General features: G+C 40.6%; 5 protein-coding genes and 1 pseudogene across 9 annotated transcripts; all 6 read right to left on the bottom strand.

Moving 5' to 3' along the window:
- Positions 1-23: 23 nt before the first annotated feature.
- On the bottom strand, positions 24-921 carry LOC143330565 (gamma-crystallin M2-like). Of its 2 annotated transcripts, none has more exons than XM_076747234.1 (3): positions 910-921; positions 508-750; positions 24-299 (listed from the first exon to the last, which is right to left on the bottom strand). In XM_076747234.1, the coding sequence occupies exons 1-3, from the start codon at positions 916-918 to the stop codon at positions 24-26; spliced, it is 528 nt and encodes a 175-aa protein (XP_076603349.1). In that variant the 5' UTR covers positions 919-921. The 2 variants fall into 2 exon arrangements, with proteins under 2 accessions (XP_076603349.1, XP_076603348.1); XM_076747233.1 differs by having other exon boundaries at positions 24-292; positions 504-750; positions 910-918.
- A 954-nt stretch (positions 922-1,875) lies between these two features.
- LOC143330564 (gamma-crystallin S-1-like) lies at positions 1,876-3,587 on the bottom strand. 2 transcript variants are annotated; one of them, XM_076747231.1, is made up of 3 exons: positions 3,579-3,587; positions 2,986-3,228; positions 1,876-2,148 (listed from the first exon to the last, which is right to left on the bottom strand). In XM_076747231.1, the coding sequence occupies exons 1-3, from the start codon at positions 3,585-3,587 to the stop codon at positions 1,876-1,878; spliced, it is 525 nt and encodes a 174-aa protein (XP_076603346.1). The 2 variants fall into 2 exon arrangements, with proteins under 2 accessions (XP_076603346.1, XP_076603347.1); XM_076747232.1 differs by having other exon boundaries at positions 1,876-2,145.
- A 1,514-nt stretch (positions 3,588-5,101) lies between these two features.
- LOC143330851 (gamma-crystallin S-1 pseudogene) lies at positions 5,102-6,903 on the bottom strand (annotated as a pseudogene).
- A 1,060-nt stretch (positions 6,904-7,963) lies between these two features.
- Positions 7,964-10,098, bottom strand: LOC143330012 (gamma-crystallin M2-like). Its single transcript, XM_076746154.1, has 2 exons — positions 9,067-10,098; positions 7,964-8,422 (listed from the first exon to the last, which is right to left on the bottom strand). The coding sequence occupies exons 1-2, from the start codon at positions 9,241-9,243 to the stop codon at positions 8,147-8,149; spliced, it is 453 nt and encodes a 150-aa protein (XP_076602269.1). The 5' UTR covers positions 9,244-10,098; the 3' UTR covers positions 7,964-8,146.
- Positions 10,099-10,108: 10 nt separating this feature from the next.
- On the bottom strand, positions 10,109-16,841 carry c9h2orf80 (chromosome 9 C2orf80 homolog). Of its 3 annotated transcripts, XM_076746152.1 has the most exons (10): positions 16,781-16,807; positions 16,652-16,684; positions 15,434-15,505; positions 15,259-15,340; positions 14,065-14,147; positions 13,277-13,367; positions 12,678-12,755; positions 12,416-12,503; positions 11,421-11,530; positions 10,109-11,151 (listed from the first exon to the last, which is right to left on the bottom strand). In XM_076746152.1, exons 3-10 carry the CDS (start codon positions 15,472-15,474, stop codon positions 11,083-11,085), a joined length of 642 nt encoding a protein of 213 aa, XP_076602267.1. In that variant the 5' UTR covers positions 15,475-15,505; positions 16,652-16,684; positions 16,781-16,807; the 3' UTR covers positions 10,109-11,082. The 3 variants fall into 3 exon arrangements, with proteins under 3 accessions (XP_076602267.1, XP_076602268.1, XP_076602265.1); XM_076746153.1 differs by lacking the exon at positions 16,652-16,684 and having other exon boundaries at positions 16,781-16,841; XM_076746150.1 differs by lacking the exon at positions 16,781-16,807 and having other exon boundaries at positions 16,652-16,769.
- On the bottom strand, positions 15,648-23,735 carry sgo2 (shugoshin 2). Its single transcript, XM_076746149.1, has 9 exons — positions 23,620-23,735; positions 23,054-23,183; positions 22,704-22,879; positions 22,455-22,529; positions 20,869-20,942; positions 20,565-20,716; positions 18,398-20,443; positions 16,996-17,110; positions 15,648-16,904 (listed from the first exon to the last, which is right to left on the bottom strand). Exons 2-9 carry the CDS (start codon positions 23,136-23,138, stop codon positions 16,772-16,774), a joined length of 2,856 nt encoding a protein of 951 aa, XP_076602264.1. The 5' UTR covers positions 23,139-23,183; positions 23,620-23,735; the 3' UTR covers positions 15,648-16,771.
- Positions 23,736-24,086: the final 351 nt, after the last annotated feature.

The raw sequence follows: 24,086 nt of genomic DNA, 5'->3' as shown, positions 1-24,086 counted from the left end.
ATGCATTTTAGCAAAGCTTGACTTCAGTTGGTGTCTGTGATTCTTCTGAGGGAACCGACTCTCGGGCTGGTGCCTCCCCAGTCACTGTACCTCCTGTACTCTCCGGGTCTCAGGTAGTACACTCTGCCCTTGTAGTTGGGCTGGTCGTACAGCAGCCAGTGGCCATCAATCACATTACAGGAGTTGAAGTCAGACATGCTGAGGCGGTCCTGGACATTTGGACAGTCGTCCACCAGCTCATGCATCTGGCCAGACATATCGGAGCGTTCATAGAGCCTCATCTTGTAGGAGCCTCGGTGCTGGCACAGGATGGAAAACTCTGTTACTGAGTCCAGTTCAATAATACATCTCACTGATATCCAGAGATATTTGTGTTGTTTTTAAGGGTCTCATGAGGGACTTCACTACTGACATAACACTGATTTACAAAACAACAAGCATTTAAGACAGAATGCAAAAAATATATCAGTCTATCAAAAAATCTCAAACAAAGTCTTTATGACCTACCTGGGGGATCATACGGCAAGATCTGACACAGTCGTTCATTCCAATCACACGCTGGTTATCAGAGTACTCTCCTCTCCTCAGGTAGTACTGGTTGCCCATATAGTTGGGCCTCTCATAGATCATGAAGCAACCACTCTCCACCCTGATGGAGTTACATCTGTTGAAGTAGGAGTGAAGGTCGGCACAGTCACTGCTGCACTCATGGGAGCGCCCTTGGAAGTTTCTGTCTTCGTAAAATATGATCTGCAAAAGCAATCATTGCACACAAACAAAGATAGTTTCCGTTTTTCGCATGAATTTCTAGTTGAGCAGAGAAACATAAAGAAGAAACTCTCAAATTATTCAGTAAATTACAAGTGTGTAGAAAGTGTGGGTTAAAGCACAACATTTCATTTTCTTTACCTTTCCCATGGTTATGTTGGCATTAGACTGTATTACCGGTCAATGCTGTCCCTGAGCCAAGCCACTGTGCTTTATAAAAAAAAGAAAGAAAGGACAGCTGTGTGATTGCACAGCATAAAGTATTGTCATTCAAATATATCCCTCACAGTGATGATGGATCAGGGGTGGGGGTGTGTGGGTGGGAAAAATCTGTTTATGTATAGATGACTCTTGGTCTGTGATGAGTTATTGTTCTTTCCTCCATGTTCATCACAATTTCCCCCCAGAAAATGCCACTGCACAATAGACTGATAGAGTGCACAGCATCAGCAAGATTAAATTGATATTAATAGGGCTGACACATGATAATCTGTACAATCTATCAGCTAAAGTGATATTGAGATTTTTGTTTGTTTGTCTGTTTGTTTGTTTTCATCTGGAATGGACAATCATCTCTGAGGTAGAATCAGATGTTGATTACTTCATATGAAGGATTTACAGAATATAGATGTCTCACTGATCATAGATCATTACGGTTGTACAAAAGCTTACTTTTATTGTAAGTTCTCAGGGCTACAGAATGCAGAATTCATGCTGCTTTTAAATGTCTGAGGTCCTCCTCATAACTGAATGGACTATGAAGACTCCATTTTGCAATTGCTTTATTACGATGGTGAGTGTTTGATCAAGAACAGGTCCAAGAACATTTTGTTATTGTTTTGTGTGCTCTTGATGAGTGTGATGAGTCTGCAATGAGTCCATCGTAATATCAGGGAATCAACCATTCTTATTCCAATTAATGCTTGAAAAGCTTTTCAGTACACTGAGATTTTTCTTAATCCTTGATGTAAAATCACATAATAATACCAGTCTTTGCCACTGAACTTCCCGTACACTATTTTGTACTTCCAATAGACTTGAAGGCTATTATCTGAGCATGAAGCCTTTCCAAAACCTCCATGCAGCTGTGGGATCCCTCCAAACAGATCAATAGTCCATGATGCGTTTGATGGAGCCAACCCTGGCGTTTCTGCCTCCCCACTCACTGAACCTTGTGTACTCTCCGGGCCTTATCAGGTACATCCTGCCCCGGTAGTTTGGGTGCTCATAGAAAAGCCAGTTGCCATTGGTCACATTGCAGGAGAAGATCTCATTTATATGGAAGCGGTCCATGACACTGGGGCAGTCATCCACCAGATCCATCACCTGACCTCCAAACTCGATCCGTTCATACAGACGCATGTTGAACAGCCCAGGCTCCTGGTTTTGAATGGGAGAGGGGGATCGTTAGTAAAGCATTCAGAAACAGATCCAGCCGTGGTTATACATTTCTGATAATAATACATTTTGTCCCATGTGCTATTTACACTGTAGCTGTAATGATGACATGCCACCTTATACAAACTGTCCTCTGAAAGATGCGTTATTGAAAGGTGTTGATTTCAGTAGTTCAGTCATTTCCTAATTTCTATGAAAACCTCCATAATAACCACTGTCACAATCATTTTATAATGATATTGATGCTGTATATAATTATCTTATGTTGTATTGTTGCATTATGTTGTAACACTACATGGTAGATAATGAATCATTTTAACATATATGCACCAGAGTCTAAGCAACAGAGTTTTTTTGAAAGCTGATACAATAGTTCTGATTTCATTTTTTTAGATTTCTGCTAACAACCTGGCTGTTGTGTCAGTTGGTTGGTCCACAGCTTTGGTCCAAACTGAAATAGATGAACTACCATTGGATGGATGGAATTATTGTGCAGACAGTCATAATCCCCAGAGGATGAATCAAAGTTATATTGTGATGATCTCCAGACACCATGAGATTAACGCTTGTGACTTGTAATTATGTGAGTGAAATGTCTTGACACTATTATGAAATAGTGATCATTTTCAATGTGGAATTGTAAGAGTTAATTGTTGTCAGAGAAGAGATTCTCCATCAAATCAACCAGCATGATCGTACCAACATCCAGTAATTAATAGAATTATAGGCTATAGCTCAATATATAATCCAACTACTGTATCTAATAATAATACTGTGGTTGGTGTAAGCTCTTGTCTTAGCCTAGAAACAGTAGCTCACCATGGGAATGAGGCGACAGGAGCTGACAGAGTCATTGACACCGTTCCAGTGATGGAAGTCAGGATAGTCTCCTGGGTTCAGGTAGTACTGGTTGCCGTTGTAGTTGGGTTTTTCATAGATCATGAAGCTGCCGCTCTCCACCCGGATGGAGTTGCAGTGGTTCAGCAGGCACATCAAGTCCGCACAGTCATTGCTGCACTCAAAATGGCACCCAGAGAAGTTCTTGTCCTCGTAGAAGATGATCTAGACAGGAAATTGGAAATCGGAATGTTTTGGTTTTTTTTTAACTTTATATTGATCTGCTGCAAAACCTGTTCAACACAAAGAAACATACAGTACATTGTTCTGCTTAACTGACCTTTTTCTGGTCATTCTGCTTTTAATTCACCATCAGTCCACTTTTATCTCTTTTAATTAAAAAAACAGCAATGACTTGATGAAGATGATAGAGATTTCAAAAGAAAAACCTCAGGGCCTGTTTGCACTTGTTTGCTTTCCAATAAGAGCATTTTTCCCATCATGTATCAACATGAGCAGCATACTGTCATCCCCCTGTCCTCCTGGGAGTGTGTGCTAGGAGCTGTGATGTTTACCTTCCCCATGTTGGCCGGTTTGCCTGCCCTGTGCCTTGCCCTGTGTGATCCATCCAGCTCTTTGAAGACTCCCACCTGTCACATATATAGTGAATGTGAAATGCAGACTCTGCATGTGTCATTCATATTGTAATAGCCAGGAATCTTTGGCATTTGTGCCTCTGTGTCATCCTGAAGAGATGTTTAGGAGTTATGTTCATAAGGTGAGAGCTGACCGGTTGTTTGGAGTTGGTCTGGTGTTGTGACAGGAGGTTTTTGAATGAAACAGTCCTGAGCTCTTTGTCGTCACTGAATGGGTGGTGTTTTTATGTACTAATCCTAAAATTAGGTTGTGGTCTTCTGTTTTTTAAATGCTCATGGATGAATTCTGGTGTCAGTGGAGTTATAGGTATGGATAGATTTTTTTTTTTTTTTTTTTTTTTTTCATCTATTTATCTTTAAGTGTGTCCAGATTATTTTTTCTTAATTTTATCTTTTTATCTCTTTTTGCAATTTTGTGAAGTTATTTATTCTTAGATAACAGTGTTATTAGTAAAGGAATTATAAAGGAGTAACTACAGCTCCTGTATTTCTAACTGTCTTTAACAGTGAACATACTAATTACATATCATTTGCAAGCTGTGTAGATATGGTATTATCAAATTGAAATTCTCACATTAATTTACAGTATTGTACAGTTAGGTACAAATGAGTATTTGTGTCTCTTATTTTTTAACAGCATATTAGTTGTGTTATCTATAATTTCATCTATCTACCACTGACCTCTGGTGGAGAGGCTCATTTTTGTCCAAATAAGTACACATATACAGTAACTACCCACTGCTTTAACAGTGAAAAACCACTCTGAAATGTTTAATCTCTAATCTTGTAATTCTGTATTTCTTTTTTGTTTACCTATGTTAAAAGAAATATAAAGGTCGACAAAACAGTGTCACAACAAGCTTCATTTTGTAGCTAGTTTGAGTTTTCGATAGCATTTCATTTTAACAGCAGATGGTGTTAAATTTTAATTTTTTCCTGAGCAGTTTCAGGATTTCTGGCCCCTGTTGTCTTAAAAGCTGATGGAAAAAAATCACTCTTGACCTTAGAAACACAATTCCACAACAACTGAACTGTGCTGATCAGCTGATGAAGATCTGCTGATGAAGATCATGTGATATGATCAAAAGTACCACAACAGCTACCACAGTAAATGAACCTTGAGATTGTCAGACATAAAGTATATGTATCAACGAAAAGTACACTGAGTGAGAGGGACAGGCAGAAAGACTTTCCTTCAGCTCTACAATAGATAACGCTTGAGTCTCAGTGTGGTACGTATCAGTGCTTGCAGCATTTTATTCAAGCCTCTGATGAGAGTCAGGATGTCAGGCCATGACCCCATCACATCCTCATGGGAGAACATGCCCTCCAAATGCAGAGAGCAAGAACAAAACTGAATACACTTGAGCACTGATGCCATTTTATTCAGCATGTGAAACAAGGCATAGAGCAGACATTTCACAAGAACCCTTCTTCTGTCTTTAGAGATCCATGAGTCGCCTGATGGAGCCGACCCTGGAGTTGTTGCCCCTCCAGTCACTGAAGCTCTTGTACTGGCCAGGCTTCAGGTAGTAGTGACGTCCTCTGTAGTTCGGCTGCTCATACATTAGCCAGTGGCCGTCCATCACGTTGCAGGAGTTGAAGTTGGAGATGTGGAAACGGTCCATGAGGTTGGGGCAGTTGTCCGTCAGCTCCATCATCTCACCTCCCATGTCAAAATGCTCATACAGCCTCATCCTGAAGCTGCCGCTGTGCTACAGAGGGCAGGACGGTCAAAGAGTCACATCTCAACGCAAGCCAAACGTTCTTAGAGGAGGAAGCCATCCTACTTTTCAGACGTCATTCACAATTCTACTTCTCAATGTCAAAGATCGTTGTTCCTTATTAAAAGCAAATACTGGTTAAGATCTGTTGAACGTATAGTTCGACATTTTGGGAAATACACTTATTTGCTTTGTTAAGATTTGAGAAGACTGATAACAGACATGTCCACAGAATGAAAACTAAGCTGACATGAGCAGCTAGTTAACTTTGCCAGCCTGGCTCCATCCAAAGGTAACAAATCAATCTGTAAGCTTGTGTAACTTCTTGGAGTCTTCACTGGTTGCCTGACAACTGCTCCAAGCCTTTAAAAAGTCCCATCTTTACACCTTGTTTTTTGAATATAATAAATAAACAAGAATATGTTAACTACTGAGATGCTAAGCTAAGCTAACCAGCTGCTCATAGTAGCTTCAGATATCTGAATCAGAATGCTTCATTGATCGCCAGGGGGAAATTTGGCCAGATGCAGTTGTTCCCCTGATACAACAGTAATGAAATAGAAAAAGGAAATCAGAAACATCGTAGAGAATGTAGAATCTGAGAGGTATCAATCTTCCATCTATCTCGACTAGACAGTGAATAAGTTTCTTTTCTAAAGTATCAGTCTTTTAATTTTAAGTAATAACTAATTTGAGGATACAAGTTGAGCTAAGCCAACTCTTGATACCTGGAATCAAACTACAACTTGTGTTTTGGTAAAGACAAATACTAAAGTTATTGGTGGATTTAGGAGTTTTCTTACAAAAGTTACAGGAATCTGAAACTTAAAGAAACCTTCATTTCTGATTATTATCTGTGAATTGTGGAAATGCAGTTCAATGAGGTTTTAATTCAATTCGATTTTAACACGTACATTTTTGTTTAATGTTCAGTTGAAGAGACAGGCTTCTTAAAACTTCCTCAAATCAAGTGGCGAAAGCCCCTAATTATCAATGCAAGGGCAGATGAGGAGCAGAAGCAATAATTACAGCTTGACTTTCAGCTGTTTCTAATCAAATTCCAATGTTTTATCCCTTAAGGTTATTTATTCTGTGCACATTCAAACTTTTTATATTTTCCAAATATGAAGGTTTGGAAGCTCTTTAAAATTAGGGGGATCACTAATGTGCTGATTTTTGTGTGACATAATTTGGATCATGCTGAAAAACATTTTTAAAAAAAAAGAAAAAAAAGAAGTATATTATTGTACAGAAGGCCTTACCATGGGGATCATGCGGCAGGACCTGACACAGTCATTCAGGCCAGTCATGCCCATGTAGTCAGAGTACTCTCCCCTCCTCATGAAATACTGGTTTCCCATGAAGCCAGGACGGTCGTAGATCATGAACATGCCACTCTCCACCCTGATGGAGCGGCAGCGATCAAACATGGAGTGCAGGTCAGCGCAGTCACTCATGCACTCATAGTGACGGCCTCCGAAGTTTCTGTCCTCATAGAAGATAATCTGGTGGAGCAGAATAAATCAGTTTTGTCATATTCAGCGCTAAAACTTGTTTTATCACAGTGATTCACAGAGAGCATAGGATGCACTTGTTGGACATTTGTTTTGTAAAACTGGACACAAACCTTTCCCATAATGGCTGCTGCTGTTGATCAAACTGCTTCGTGCTTTTAACCACCAAAGGTAAAGCCCATCTTTATATACATTACCCCATGGGAGTACAGGTGCTGCCATGTGTGTTGTTATTCAAATGAGGTCTGGTGTCAGCAGAAACTCTACAGGAGTCTTCCCACTCCTGTTTGTCATGTCCTCTATTAAGAGTTAACTGCCACTGTACGGCTTCTAGCAAGAGCCACAGAATGGACAGGCGCTGGAACAGTCAATGCTGAGCTCTTTTACATATCTTCTGTTTGTTTCAAATGGGATGGATTCAGTGTATTTCAACACTACATAAGACACTGTAAACATGGGCAGATATGCATATGAAAAAATAACCATAAGCAGTGTTTTCTAAATGTGTTCTATATAGCTAGTAAGAGATGAATGGTGTGCAGAAAAACTCATTTTCACTGTTGATGTTTTCTGTCAGTCACTGTCTAGGAAAGCAACTGAGAGAGCTAAATACAGGAAAAAAGACAAAAATAATGATAATAATAATAATTTGAATGTCCCAGAATGTGAATCTTATTAACAAGAAATGAAATAAATATCTGGGATTCCAGATTTTGTTATTGAAATTATGTGTGGCTTCTATGAATGTTAGGGTCGCACATAAATCCCGACTTCATGACTAGATTAAAACAGTGGAAGGATTAGAAAGTGTGGGAAACATGAGAAAAGCACTAAACAAAATAACAATAGTTTAATCACTACTACTACTATATAATACTATATTAATAATATTAATACTGATATGGCCACAAATTATTTGGTTTTTTCTTCTGTGGCCCAAAGTAGGCAACATTTTTATCAGCCAATTCATTAAATCAGCCAATACCAAATTCAGAAGCACAGAGAAAATCGTTTAGAATAGATTCATTTATTTAGTTCTTTAAAACAATATCATTGAAATGCCAGGTCAATCATTTTATCATAGCCAAATGAAACATCCCACTCCTTATTGTACCATAAGACACATTATATTAACACTACCTGTTTCAACAAATACATGTCTTTTAAAGGATAAAGAATATAGGAAGAAGTGCGTTTTTAATTAAACTGAAATGTAAATAAAATCAATAGAATCCAGTGAGATTCCTGATTAAAAATCAGTGATTCTGCGGAAGGACCCAGTGGTAGCGCAGGTGGCCCCCCAGTCACTGAACTTGCGGTACTCTCCGGGCCTCATGAAGTACTGCCGACCGCGATAGTTGGAGTGCTCATAGAGGGTCCAGTAGCCCTCTATGACGTTGCAGGAGTAGATGTCACGGCTGCGGAAATGATCCTGCACTGACTCACAGTCGTCACTGAACTCCATCATCTGGCCCTGGAAATTGGGACGCTCGTAGATGCGTATGCGGTAGGGGCCCTCGCTGGTCTGGAGATATACAGTGAAAGTAAAATACAAAATTAGAACAGGAGCTGCATTAGTGCAAGAAGCTTCTCCACTGCAGCTGTACATGTGTGTCTGTGGTGATTCTTTAAGCAGAATGTCTATAGTTTGTCCAGAATCTCCTCAAAATTATCCTCCAGTCTTTTAAAACGTGAACATTTAAATTTAGAATTCCAGGTTTCATCAGCACTTAAATCACCATAAATCATTTTTTCTTCAGCAAATGAAAAACAACTCACTTATCTTCACTTAAATTCAGCCAGTGTGGTACCTTGAGAAGTTTGTGTTTGTATCCAAAAAGTATGATTTTTAATCAAATATATTTAGTATTTCTTTTCTTATGCACACACAAAAAGAAAACAGCGCAAAGCACACACTGACACACTTAAAAACAAACAAAACATATGAAACATACAGAGAAGTTGCTTCTCAGACACAAAACATTCTTTTCATGCATTGGTAATACCTAATAAAACATATCTGAAGTGGAAAAAAACCATCAAATGACTTTAACATATTACTAACTGAAGAGCTCACACAAAACAAGGTTTGCACCAAGGAGCACTCACTCGACTTCTTAATTATCTTTAAGAGCACGCATTAATACATACAGTAAAATGATCACTCACATAAGAGAAGGTACGACAGGAGCGGATGGTGTCGTTGTAGCCCATCCAGCGCTGGTAGTCTGGGTACTCTCCTCTGGTCAGGACATACTGGTAGCCGGTGTAGTTGGGCTTCTCATACAGCACCCAGCATCCACTCTCCACCTTAATGGAGTTGCAGCGGCTGAAGTGGGGGTGCATGTCAGGGCAGTCTGTGTCACACTCATAGGAGCGGCCCTGGAAGTTTCTGTCCTCGTAAAATATGATCTGAGTTCAGGAGAGAAAGCAGAAGCAGAAGAAGAATCAGAGTTATATTTGTCACAGTGGAGCAGACAAGTTCATCATAAATATGTATTATCTTACACTGACAGTACAAACTTCCCACAAGCAGTATGAACTAGAAAATTCTGTTTGAAATTTTTTCCTGCATGCTGACTTCTTTCAACATAAAGCCAGTAAAAGAAGTCAAAGTCAGTTTTAACACTGGCTGAGTTACAAGTCTTGGTCACAGCTGTTTTCTCTTATCAAGATGTAAATAACTCTCTTACCTTACTGCCCATCCTGCAAAGAGTGCTGGAGCCAGTCACCTACAGAAAATGGTGGTCTCACAAAGCAGGACCAGAGGCCCGCTATATAAACCTCAATCAAAGGGTTAGCAGATCCCACTTTAGCTGTTTTTTCAATGAGCAGGGATTTATTGCGCTGGCATCACTGCCAAAAGTCTTGATCCTAGGCATAGAGCAAAAATCCCTGAATCATCAAAGCAAAAGTCCTACCAGGCAAATTACTGACCCACTGTGCCCTCTTTATTGATATGGACATCAGAGAGACATTTTATCCACTAATCCATCATCAAGTGGATGCTTCTTTCCAAGCAGAATGTCAGAGGTCATCACAAAACAACATGGACTTTAACTATTTGTTGAATTTGAAACAGTGGTAAATGACAAGCCAGAAAAAAAACAGAACATGTGAATATCTATGTATTAATAACAACTGTATTATCAGTGATACCATTAAATGAATCATTGTCACTGATCATCTAGATTGGGCTGCATCAGCTCTTCATAAATCCAATACAAAGTTTGAATGAGTCCTTCCTAAATTCTACCTAACTACTCGCTCGTTCACACCTTTGAAACTTCAGAAACGTGTTCGCTCGTAAAGACATTAGCAATGTGTGAGCCATTTGCTAGAGAACTGCTGTAGCTCTCATGTGAGGAGCAATCACTTATCTAAACCAGTGTTTCCCAACCACTGTGCCGCGGCACATAAGTGTGCCATGAGAAATCATGAGGTGTGCTGTGGAAGATTATCCAGTTTCACCTGATTGGTGCACTAAGGCTTAGAGCACCAATCAGATGAAATCTTCCTATGTGTCTTTCTTCAATTCCTGCAAGAATATCAGCGTTGTGTTCAACTAAACAGGCCCAGGTTTCACACTGAGTAAGTAAATGGACTAAATTGAGACTGCATTTTCATTAGATTTCAATAAATATACTTTTTGTGACATTTTTGTTTGGTGGTGTGCCTTGTGATTTTTCTGATGTAAAATATGTGCCATAGCTCAAAAAGGTTGGGAAACACTGATCTAAACAGGAAGTCACTGCAACACAGGCTAGTTTTAGAGGTACAACAGATATATTTTTTATAGGCTACCATGTAGGTATTTTAATTACATGTGCATACATGGATAAATACGCTTCAGTTAGTCAGATGGGTCAGATATATTAGCAAGCTAACATTAGTTCTGTCACTTGCTTCAGTTTCTGTAGCTACACAACAGTCCCTCTGTACCACAGGTTATCAGCCAGTATCACCATCCTTTTACTGTCATTATCACACTTGGTAATTAAGATTTGTCTACATCACTCGCTTCCAAATGCTGAAAATGTAACGTAAATGTTTGAAGATCGTCAGTGTGACAGTATAAAGTGAAGACCAAAAGTAAAGACAGTAGACGTGAGAAACTAGTACTCAGACACTCATCGTCATCATGAGGACAGAGCACACTGCAGGAGGCACTGCTGGAGGGTGACCTCAGTCCTGCAGAGACTCCTGTGAACCCTCATACTGCTCCGTGCTTTTCTCCTGGTAATCACTGCTGTCCTGAGAGTGACAGGGAGGAGAGGAGGCATTAGATAAAGATGCTGTCTGCTCAGATCCACAGGGTGGCAGCAGAGGCCTTTCATGCATGGTTTGGAGAACTTGTTCTTAAAACCGCCTCATCTTTTTAACCATTGGCTTAAAAATAAAAACAAGTAAAGAAGTCTTTTTTCTAGTTTCTCCCATCAATTTCAGATTTCCTTTTCCTCTGAAATATTCTGGATTAAAATAGCGAGAAATATTGCTGAAATTAGGATGCTATGGATACTTACACTCAGGAAGGAGTGAGACGAGGAGGACAATGATGAAGATTGCACTGCCACTCGTTCAGGTGGGGCACTAGCCTTCACCCTCGCAGACAGCCACCTTTTCAACTTTAGACCTATGAGAGATTTTGAAGGATTTTAAAATCATGGACATGTCTACTGAATCATCGGTTTGAAGGATAAATCTGAGGAGCGAGTGATGTCAAACAGATTAGGACAGAAATAAAATACTTATGTACAATTCAGAGATACTTGCACTTTTACGTGAGTGTTTCCATTTTATGTTACTTCATGTCATTACATTTCTAATTCTAATTACACTTTTTAGACAGTTTAATTAGTAGTTACTTCATTAATGACCATTTTACATAGAAAACATGATCAACTGATAAAACATCGCAACCAGCTATTAGCATGAACAATCTAATAATATAATTTCTATTAATACAACACTCACAGGGACCAATTTTCTGCAGACAGAATACTTGTAATACCTATAGTGCATGTTACTGATAATGCTCTGTCTTTTTACAATGTTATATTGGTACTTTCACTAAAGTAAAGGATCTGAATACATCTTCCATCACTGAGAAGAGGAAGCAGCTTGAGAAAAAGTTAACACATGGTCACACTAATTTGTTGTTTCCAAAGCTTTCAACCACATCTTGTGGCCTTCCTCAGCAGACAGAGTTACTCTGTTGTCATGGTGATCTCTATCACAACTGTTTTTTGTTTTTTTTTTGTCGAGCTGCTGTTTGCAAGGTCAAAAATGAACTTTCAGCTGAAAAAAAAGCCCAATTCTGCTCTGGAAAATGTTTTTTTCTGTCCTTTCCTTCTTTCCTCAAATCTTTGTGTCACTCTTTGACAGATGCATGCACCTTGTGATGACAGGTCATGAGTCAGCATTGTTTAGCTATTAAGGGCCACAAGCCAAACAAAGTCTGGGATCCACTGTGTTAGATAATACCAGATAACTGTGTTTAATATTCATACACACTTACTGTGCTTCTTGGAGTGGTGCACAGCCTTGTAAGAGCTGAGCATGGCAAACGGATGGTAGGACAGAGTGAAGGGATACACGATTGTGCCCTAGGGTTTAAAAAGTAAATTTAACTTTTCTACATTAGATTACAATTATTAAGTTCACAACAAGGAAGATACAAAACCAGTGGCAGTAACCTCTACAAATATGTGCAATATATTTGGACTTTGTGTCTGTTTCTTCTAAACAGGAGTGTGAAGTATTAGCCAGGACACTTGTACCTTGGATTGCTGGTTGGGGTATGAGGCAGCTGGTTTACACCTGTACAAAGCCAAGATCTCCTCCACTGGGAGGCTGTTCTGAAGCAAGAAAATTGTGTAAAGGTTAGTGGCTAGCAAATCAAAAAGCAAAAACAAAACAAAAAACAAACGTGCTGGTTAATTAATTTGTTCTTTTAATTTGGTGCAACCTGATTTAGGTTGACTTAATAAAAATATACTTGGTGAACTGTTGCACACAGTGTCTCCCTTTTCTAGTGGCCACTTGAGCCAGGTCATGATACTGATTAACCATTACAGTAAACATACAGCATCAAGCCACCAGTGTGAAGTGAACCTCAGGAGTGATGCTGAATTTTTAAGTGAAGCGGGAGAGTAAACCACAGCTCTGTAATGGGACCAAGCATTGTGATGCACATGTTTACATTCACCTTGCATCTTTCTGTTTGAACTGGGATTGTGAGGTACCCTATTTAATATGCCTGTTCATGTCCTCTTTCACTGCTCAAAACGGATACCCCGTCTAAGCTGATACCTATATTTAACCTTACTGGAATGTCAAGCTTGTATAAAAGCTGCATTCATGTATAAATGACACTCACCATTATCATCCCTGCAAAGGACGACAAGATCATAGCCTCCCGTTCTAAGCGATTTGGGTACTGGGCACTTCCTGAGCTGCTTGTTGTTCCACTATGGTAGAGAGGAAAGTGGAAAGAAGTTTCATTTAAAACAAGTCAATATACAGCTAAAAATGTGGGTTCAAAATTTGGAACCTAGAATCTCATTTCATCTATGAGAGCTAACAGATGGTCCCTGTTAGGGATCCCCTCCTTCAGCTTTCATCAGGTTTGGGCATCCCTCCATGTAACCACACGTCCATTTTCCTGCCTTCACAGGGACGAGGGTTTTGAGAGGTACTTAGCAGAAATCCAAATTAAGTGGGACCCAGTGGGGGGAGTGTGGATAACTACAAGTGGACCATGCCCACATATTTTGGTATTGCTCACACGCTGAGAAGGGCTTTAAAATTCATGTGACATTTTTCTCACTGTATCTTGGACTTGTTCCTGTTTGTCTAATCTACCACCCAAGGGAATTGTGATTGGTTTAATGCCATACAAACAAGCCAGAGTGGTTTGTTTTTTGTTTTTGTTTTTTTTTTCACCTATAGCAGAAGGAGAATGGGTGCAGCCAGGCATTTCTCCAGCACTGACACAGAGCTGTGGGCATAGGTCTGGATAAGGCTACCCCCAGCCTGACTTGATTGGAACCTGTCTGCACCAACCAGCAGGTCAGTGTTTCTAAGAAAAACTGCTGAAGTTCCAAAATAATAATGACTTTAGCTAAACTTCAGTCTTTAGTATAACTTTAGTGTAAAGAAGCTTACATGATGTCTCTGTCAAGCACATCTCGTCCCTCTTCTTTCTCCATCCACCAAAGGGCAACGCTTATGGCAAGGTCATAGTGAGCCTATAGCATGCACACAAATGAAATACTGTATACAGCAATACCACACTGAAGTACTTTTTGCAACTACACTGCCTGGCCAAAAAAAAAGAGGTCACACACTCATATATTTCATTGGACCACCTCGATAAGCTTCTGCAATGTCACAAGATTTATTTCCATCCAGATCTTGCATTGATGATGGGAAAGTCAGACCACTGCACTAAGCCTTCTCCAGCACATCCCAAAGATTCTCAATGGGGTTAAGGTCTGGACTCTGTGGTGGCCAATCCATGTGTGAGAATGATGTCTCATGCTCCCTGAACCACTCTTTCACAATGTGAGCCCAATGAATCCTGGCATTGTCATCTTGGAATATGCCGGTGCCATCAGGGAAGAAAAAATCCATTGATGGATGAATAACCTGATCATTCAGTGTATTCAGGTAGTCAGCTGACCTCAGTCTTTGGGCACAAATGTTGCTGAACCTAGACCTGACCAACTGCAGCAACCCCAGATCATAGCACTACCTCCACAGGCTTGTACAGTAGACACTAGGCATGATGGGTGCATCACTTCATCTGCCTTTCATACCCTGATGCACCCATCACGGTGGAAGCAGGTAAATCTGGACTCATCAGACCACATGACCTTCTTCCATTGCTCCAGAGTCCACTCTTTATGCTCCCTAGCAAATTGAAGCTTTTTATTCCGATTAGCCTCACTGATCAGTGGTTTTCTTAAGGCTGCACAGCAGTTCAATCCCAATCCCTTGAGTTCCCTTTGCACTGTGCATGTGGAAATGCTCTTACTTTCACTATTAAACATAGCTCTGAGTTCTACTGTTGTTTTTCTGCGATTTGATTTCACCAAAAGTGATCGCCGATCAAGATCAATCAGGATTTTTTTCCGACCACATTTCTTCCTCGAAGACGATGATTCCCCGCTATCCTTCCAGTTTGAATACTGCGTTGGACAGTTCTTAACCCAATTTTTTTGGCCAGGCAGTGTATTAGTTGATTCATTCTTAGAAGTATTTTCTTTTTAAGCACTGCTCGTTAACTTTGTGCCTTCTATTAACTGATAACATGGAATCCCAGTGACCAGCTCTGCTTCATTAACTCAGTGATTTTACCAGGTCATCAAGCACTGTGGAGGTCCTGTTCCCCTTTGGATCAAAAGACCTTTCTCGGAGTTTCTGCCCAATGTAATCCCCACTGTTCAGATTAGAAAAATGAATCAGTTGCCATTTTAAAATCTGCTTTATATTGTGCTTTTCAACAAGCTCTGGGCTTTGAACATCCACTCACATCAGGGCCTCAACATCTCTCTTCAGCTGCCTTGTCTCCATTTTCTGAATAAAGTCCTTTCAGAAAGGATTCCTGCAAAGTCAGTAAGACATCAAAAAAATATTTTGTAAGTACAGTATCACCTTCATTACCAGGATGGTGACTACAACTGAGTGAAGTGGAAATCCACTGATGTAACAGATGAGGGGGGCTATTAGGAGTTAATTCATTGTTGAGGATGCAGAGCAGCACAGTCAGGACATGAACCTTACACCTTGTTGGGCCCACATAGAGAGCTACCAACAAATGCAATGAGACAGCTGTCCAGTAATTCCAGTCCACCTTAAAAGTACATTCTCTGTCATTAATGGTAAAACAAGTGCAACAAATTCAAGCCTGAATCCAGCTCTCCTGTGCAATAACATTTTAATGGGCAGATAAAAAATTCCAAAGGCAAACATCTGTACTCACCACACAATTCTGTCTGACTTTAGTGTTGAAGAGCAAAAACAGCTTACAGAACCTCAGTTTATATGATAGAAAAAACCTGGCTGGCTGCAGTCATAATACATTGAATCTGCCAACAGCTCTCTGGGGAACACAAGCCTTTCACAGTGATGTGAAACAGACCTCTCAGGTGAACAGCCTGGATTGAATAATTTATGACCAACCTCCTGTCAATCTCTAAAACTATTACCAACCACACACCACTGGGAAGGAAGTGGGACATCAATTATCAGAACATACAGATTGGCTTCAATAGCCCTATTTGCATGATATTAGCAGGGTACCTCATTCGATTTAGAAACGACCCCCTCTCCCCACATGTCAGGTTAGTTGTTTCGCTCACTTTCTGCATGTGATACAGGCATATATACATGTTTACAGCTCATTTAGATCAAGTGACAGATGCTTTGTGGCTGTACTTGATTATGTTGACCTTTTGTTATCTGTCATCACTCATTTTAAACATCAGTATTGCAGGTCTCACAGCACAGGTGTTCAGCAGCTCAACATGTCGCATGAGCCGCAATCAAATGCAATACTTGTTCGATAGGTTGACAGCAGAAAGTTGATGTTAAAAAATGAAAGCACAAACCAGAGAGATGCCAATTTGCGTGAGACTGTTGTTATCACATAACCTCAGATATCGCCATTGCCATATCGCCATGCAAATAGGGCTACACACACACACACACACACACACACACACACACACACACACACACACACACCTACCTACAAAATGTGGTTGTCCACAAACATGTTTGACTAAGAAGAACAAACAACAAAAAGCTGTTGAATGAAAACCAACAACTTAAAACGAACCAGGTAAATAAAAAAAGAAAGAAAAAAAAATCAGTCCACCAAAATGGATCCTTCCAACTGCGGGTTGCTGACAGTCTTCTTCTGCCTCTTCTTCTTGCCATCCTTAAACAGCGGAGAGCTCAGAAATGTGCTATCGGTGAATTTATCTCCACGTCTCATTTTGCTGTTAGAAAAAATAAATGCCATGAATTACTCAGTGCTGTTTTCTGGTATAATCAGTTCTGACATCAGGTTCATAGACAAGATGTCCTCACCTGTTGAGGGCCGGCTCCTTATAGCTGACCACACCGTGTCGTCTCCTGGTTCTCCCTCCGTTTTCTCTGTCTGGGGTTGCAATGGTGTTGGTCAGTAATGTTAAGACTCTTCCTGCTGTAACACACAATAAATCAGGTTGCCTTTTAAACATTTTGTAACATATTTAGGCCTCTTTAACAGATTTAGTCCCGTCCTCACTCACTTACTTGTGGGTTTCCAGCCATGCAAATAGTCTTGCTTGGATTTTGAATACTGGTATCTACGTATCTCTCAGATTTCACAACAACGCAGTGGGGGTAAACGTAATTTCATTTCTCACAGCAATGAAAAAATTGCACTGACTAAAATCAATTGCCACATCTCTTTCAAGAATCAGTGTTTACGTTACTCTGGATGATGCACAGCCCATGCTGTCAGCCCTTTATTAACTAAAACTGTTCAAATAAATTCCTTTCACCTCTTTTGTGTTGGGCTGAAGGCAAAAACATCACAGATAAATATCAAAAAACCTGAGTAAATACAACCAGAACAATCTGTGGGCTAGATCTTCTAAAGGCTGCACATTCAGGGTTCTGGATGAACTTCTTCCACTAACAGCACTGGTGCTCCCAACTGAAACTTTTCAGAGCACCAGCACAAAGTTTAGAAGCACCACTTGAATCATGGTGCAAAGCAGCACACTCATTTTTCCCATCTTAACTATATTACTGATAAATGTTTTAGTTATAAATATACTGTTATGCATATTATCATATGCATTAGTCCATCATTAAAGTTCTTGTGCAGTCAGTTCAATGTCTTCTCGAATGAAACATGGGGGGACATTTGCAAGTCGCACTGATTCTCAAAGTTATAAAATTTAGGCACTATCTCCGAAAACGGCCACAAAATGCAGCTAAATGGTGGCAGCCTGGAACCCTGGAGCGCTCAATGTCTGCTCAGACATCGTAATCTTGTTTCCTTATTCTCTGATCAGATAGTTCCTGATTGAAATTAAAATTTATTCAGTTTTATTTTTTGATAAAGTTGCCTCCTGGGCTGCTTGTCTTTACACAACATTTAACTTTGGGCAGCATTTGATAGATGAAGAAAATGGTTTTGTAGGGGAAAGAGTACAACATCAAGAAAGGTATATTTTTGGCACTGAAACTCAGGTATATCTGCTGTTTCAAACATACCCAGATCCAGATGTCACCCTTTAAAAACCAAAAACCTGAACTCTGCACTGACCGTGTCTTTATATCCATCAATGGAATGTGGTGATGCCATCTAACTTAACATAAATAACAGCTCTTGCACTCAAGACACCTGCCCAGTTAGACATGCAACGACACTCAAGTGAAAAGTCAAGGTAGACATGTCATTTAAAAAAAAAACAAAACATTATAATAGATACCACACCTGGAGAGGCTTTAGTTGTGGCAGCAGGAGACTCCTCAATCACTGCCGCTCTACATGACGCCTCCCTCTTGGGAGTAGTGAGTAATGAGTCCACCTCCGTGTCAGCAGTGCTGACGTCTACAGTCAGCCATGGTGGCATCTCATCTGTCAGGAGGTCACCCAGATTCTGATGAACTGCCTCATCACTAGTGTCCATCATGTGGCTGTAGGAATGTGACACATCAGATTTCCATGTGTTGTTTAGTGAAACACTTTCTTGAGTTTTACGCCTATAGACAACAAATGTCTCCCTTGGATTCCTGGTTTCTACAGGTGTACGCAGCTTGGATGTCTTTCTGCACTGCTTTGGATTCCCCTCCATCCTGGACTTTGACTTGTTGGATTTTGAATCACATGAATGTTCAAAGATGTCATCCTTTTCACCGGTGACAGAGTGTGAGTCAGCCACTTGTAAATCATCTTGCTCTGTATTTCTTTCTGGACGACCAATGCTGTCCCAGAGATAACGTGCTTCATCCTCAGATATGACTCCTGTGTTTCTACAGTCACTTTGTTCCTTCTTTTCCATGTCACTTAAATGATAAACACACTCCCTCTGCACTGCTTTCTTCTTACTGGATCGACTCATTGCCCCTCTCCTGGCTTTTTTAGGTTTCTGAAACTCTGTTCCAGACATGCAGCCTTGGTCTAGGTCTTGGTCCAGCACTCCATGGTTATCATTGCCACTCAAATTATCTTGAGGGCTTCCTGAATCCTGAGTGGCCAACCAAGAACGCTTACCGGTGCTTTGTGTTTCCACAACAAAAGGCCCACCACTGTGCCTGTGTGGATTTGATTCTGAATGTCGCCAAACAACACTTTCATCTGTTACTCTTGACAGTTCTTCTGCTTCACAGTTAGAAGATGCTGCAGAAGGCATTAAGTCCTGCTCTGCAGCAAACACTTGTGCTGATGCGTCATTTGAAGTGCTATCACTGTCCACTGAGATAACAAATGTCCCTCTGCATCTTGATTTGTGACTTCCCCCTGAATTATTCAAAGCCTTCATTTCGCTCTGCAGTTTACTGCCCACATGTTCATCTTCTACTTCATTGCAGACCTGTTCCAATTTGGACTGACTGCTCTCACTTTCATGCACTGGCAAAGGCAAAGTGACAAAAGTTTTCCTGGCAAAGGAGGACACCCTCCTTCCTTTAGTCCTGGACCTCCTGCAAGTGATTTTGGACCTAGCTTCTGCTGCAGTATCTTTCTCTTGTAGTAATTTTACACTTTCACCGGCTTTTGAGAGCTTCATTTCAGAATCCACAAGATAATCGTCCAGGTCAGGTGAGACAGTGCCACAGCACTCTGTTTCTAACTTGGATTGGTCATGGGATTTCAATTTGTCCTTCGTCCTTTTCTGATGGTTGCCAGCTTCACATTTGTTCAATGTGGGAATGCGAGAGGGAATGACAGTGAAACAGTGTGTTTTGGTTGATGGAAGCTCAACAATCTTTGAGTCTCCAATATTCTGTAATGCATGGTCATCTGTCTGTGACAAAGTAACAGCGGGAGAATTCTGAACCTCACACAACCTAGACTCTGCAGAGCTCTCCACTGGTGGATTTTCAGCCTTACTTGACCCAAAGGCATGTTCCTTCTTTGTCTTCTTGCTTTTCAGCTTGCCAGAGCTGCCTGTTTTTTTGGCTTTGGCTTCCACAGTGACTATTTCAGAAACATGACTTAGAGTCATCTCCATTGTTGTATTCAGAAGTACAGTCTTCTCTTGTTTGTTACCATGTTCTGGTTCAGTTTCCCTGACTGAGCTATGTGGAAGAGGAGCATCATCAGAAAGAGATGTCTTGGGTTTTTCACATGTGCTTACAACTGTGGGGGTTTGACTGTTCTGAGGACAGAGGACTGACTTCATATCAAACCCAGACTGAGACAACATCATTGACAGCCTCTCTACTTCATTCCTTAGGCTGCTGGATGGATGAGATGTTCCAGTCTGGGGAGACTGGAAGCGCTGACTTGATTGCCTTTCCTCAGCATCTGGGTTGTTATCTGTGAAACAGAAGTTGTGAAAATAAACAAATTACTATTTTGTGGGAACTCCACATCAGTATCTCAGGGCAATTAACAGCAACTGATGATGATTATAACAAAAAATTCTAAAGCTCCTTACCATTGCAAGTATAAGTGGAGTTTTTGGGTCGGTTCTGGATATTGAAGAAATCTGCACAGCTGTTTTTTTCAGGCAAGGCCACTGTTATCTTTTGGAGGGGACACAACAAAGCCCCTGACATTTCTGGCTGAGGAGGTACCTGATCTGTAGGACTAATAATGGGAGTTAGGGAGGGGATATGGAAAAAGCAACAGAGAGAACAAAACAGCAGACGTCATTCACAACTGCCTAAAACAAAAAAAAAAAAACAAAAAACTGTCATTTCTTTGAAGCACAGATCAACATGAATACAATATTTGCTCACCGTTCCACAACAACATTTTCTTCATTGATGTCATCAGATAAGGTCTTGTCTTCCTCAGGTACATTTAAAAGTCCCTGTGTGTAATAAAAACAGTTGCAATCACATTTGTCTGGTATAATTTGAATTTGCTGAGCACTTTCTACTGCCATAGTTCAGTCTTCTAAATAGGTGTGAATTTGATTAGATAGCAGTCTGAATGTTAAACCCAGGATGGAACACAGAAGGTAAAGATAAACATTGGTTTCTTATATCAGAATAGAGCAAACCATTGTGAAATCAACTGTCATGTCAGTGCTTGACTGTGAAGATCCTGCTTTGCTGCTCAGTCTACTTTAAAACAACATAATGCAGTTCACCATGATGTCCTGTTCTATTTCAACAGATACATACCACACCCATTCTAGGGTTGGGCGGGATGACAGTATATGCTATGTGATGGTAGAAACATATAAATTTTATCCCTTCCGCCTTATCTACACAGTGTCATTTGCAGAGTATGCACTGCTTCTCTGCTACACAGCGAGTTGTGGGTGTGTTAATGACGTCACAGATTGTAGCTGCTTGATACTCTTTGCTGCTTGCCTGTATATTGCCAACATGTCCAAATATATGTAGTACTGATATCAACACAAAAATCATTATGGATAAGTCCTACTTTTCCTGTACACTGTACTCAGGCGCCACACCTCACATAAACCAAAAGGACTATTTCCAGTACATGAGTACACATCTGACACAGACACACGTGCTACATATGTGAAATGACAACTCTGCACAATGTCCGGGCTGCAATCCGGCTGCCTCGCAAGGTTACTGACTTGGCCAGCAGGACACGTCACACTCTCACATGAAGTGAGAGAAAATGCACCTCTGTTGGATCTCTGTTCTCATTTGGAGCCTTAAAACTTCCATCTTTAAAGAAAGGTAGTTTTATGGAAGTTCCAGATGAAAGCAGAAAATAATCAAAGTGTTGAAGTATGGTACGGTATGGTTATTTTAAACCATTTCTTCATTGAATTTACATAACAATTACTATAACGCGATAAAAGATTGTGGCCATGTCGCCCACTTCCCCTCATTACTGTGAACTACTGAAAAAAACAAGCTGGCCCTCAAGAGCAACAAGCTGAGAACTACACACTTCCTACACAGCATTTCTGTTAACACAGGTCTCCGGGTGAAGCTGGTTCAGTGTCACCACTTCACTGATATTTAAAACAACAGACCAGACCCCTGACTTTTCATACCCCATTAGTAAATACTGTACATAGGAAGACTGCGTTCCTGCATTTTGCACCAAATAAATGGAATCGATTACAATGGACTTTAAAGTCTCTTCCCGTGGGATGAATTTGAAGTAAAATTTTGGACCTTTTATAATAAAGTTGATTGAATGCTTGTGCTCGTGTGTGATTGGCTTTATTTGTTGTGTGTTTTCCCTCTGTAACAACTTCTTCTAAGAGGTCTGTCTTGCAAAAGACATCTGTGGTGATTTTGAATGCAACTTCATTCATAGTGTCCACCATAGGTCACAAACTTGCCATACAAAACAGCAGTTCGTAATACTTAGTGAGAGGAATTCTTACACTGTCTGAGAATAGGTCAGCCGCCATGTCCAGGTGCTGCAGAGTGTTGCTACGGAGGTTTTTAAAGATGAGGAGCTGTGAGGGAAAAATGAGATGAAATGCAGTCAATACAATCAATCATCATATCAAACACAACATATCTGGGATAGTCTGTGCATTATATCGTTGTATGCTCAGCAATGATTACCATCTGCCAAACAGGCCTTGATGTTAACTACAGCATTTCCAAATCATTTTAAGCAAACCAACCAGTTTCCTGTCCTTGTATTTCCTGGTGGCCAGCTCGAAACACAGAGCCTCTAGTTGTTTGTGAAGGTACACAACATCCTTCTCCAGCTGCCTGCTCCTCTCCTTCTCCACCTCCAAAGCAAGCGCTAAGGCCTTGTTGTTGGTCTTCAAAGAGACCTTGAAGAAGGAGGAGCTGTCTGGTGAGGTCATGAGGAAGCATCACAATGTTAATTTTTGGCAGAAGAAAAATGTTGCATCTTGCCTTCCATCAAAAAACATGTCTGAGAACAACAAAGCTCTTGGTATAATGTACTTGCACAATAAGGCACAGAATTGGTTTGCGAATGTGTTCAAATGAATGACAGACTCACTGAGAATCTTATTTTTGACCCTTAATGCGGCAGCTTTGGTCTGCTTGGTAGCCGCTCTGGGTTCCATTATCCTCACCGGTAACATTACGGGATGAACACAAGGCGTTGCGTGAGTGACGAAATCAATAACCTGGAAGCAAAAGAACGTGTAGTTGAACACTTGTGATTTAGCCCAGCACAATCAGCATCTTGGACCAAAGTCGACCGACGCTGGATTTGATGAGTGTCTGTACGATTTGGCCTAATCTTGCTCACTGACGTTACGTCGCATACCCACATACTGCCTAAATTAACGTACGAATCGAAAAGTAAGTAGCAGACCGGCCGTTGTGCGACAAAAATAAAGCTAACACCTACAGTTTGCCATCCAACCAACACTTTTTTCCATTTGCAACGTCTGCATGCCAAGCAGAGAGCGAGCATAGGTGATAACTTCGCTGAAAAATTCGATTAAAGTTGCTCGTCTTGTCAAAACGTTCGTTAGCATCCGATAACTGATGCTAACTAGTGTACGTTGACTAGCAGTGTAACTAGCACGCCGCTCCGGAAATCAGTACCAAACTTACCTTTATTAAACGTTAAACAGTGGTACACGTTGCCTGATGCAAAAAACATATATATATGTATCCTTGATAACGACCGTCAACTGAAACAGAAAGCTCATCGTGACCGCAGTGCTGATTCCATTTCAAACACTAACAACAAGCGCGCCTTCTTTCTGCGCAACTGCTACGGAAGCGCTCATGGGCGTTTTCGAAGCTGGGAGCCAATCAGACACGATAGCCTGAGCTTTCCAACCCTCAGTTGATCTGTTCAGGCAGACTCTACTTCACAGCTGCTCCACCAATCAGACGTCTTGGTTTGCATTATTGACAAACTGTTGATGTTATGATTAAGATAATGTAGGATGTTGGCGTCATCGTTCAATTTTAAATATGACAGTCGAAGCGAAGGATGTATAAAGTGTGTGAAGCCAGAGAGGGAGAGAGTTACCTGAAAGTTATTTTAAGGGTAATACATTTTCTTCAGTTAA

This window comes from Chaetodon auriga, chromosome 13 (genome assembly GCF_051107435.1).
Source record: "Chaetodon auriga isolate fChaAug3 chromosome 13, fChaAug3.hap1, whole genome shotgun sequence".
NCBI classification, from domain to species: Eukaryota; Metazoa; Chordata; class Actinopteri; order Chaetodontiformes; family Chaetodontidae; genus Chaetodon; species Chaetodon auriga.
Note: the sequence above shows the minus strand (reverse complement) of the source record. Positions and strands in the feature narration are given on the sequence as shown.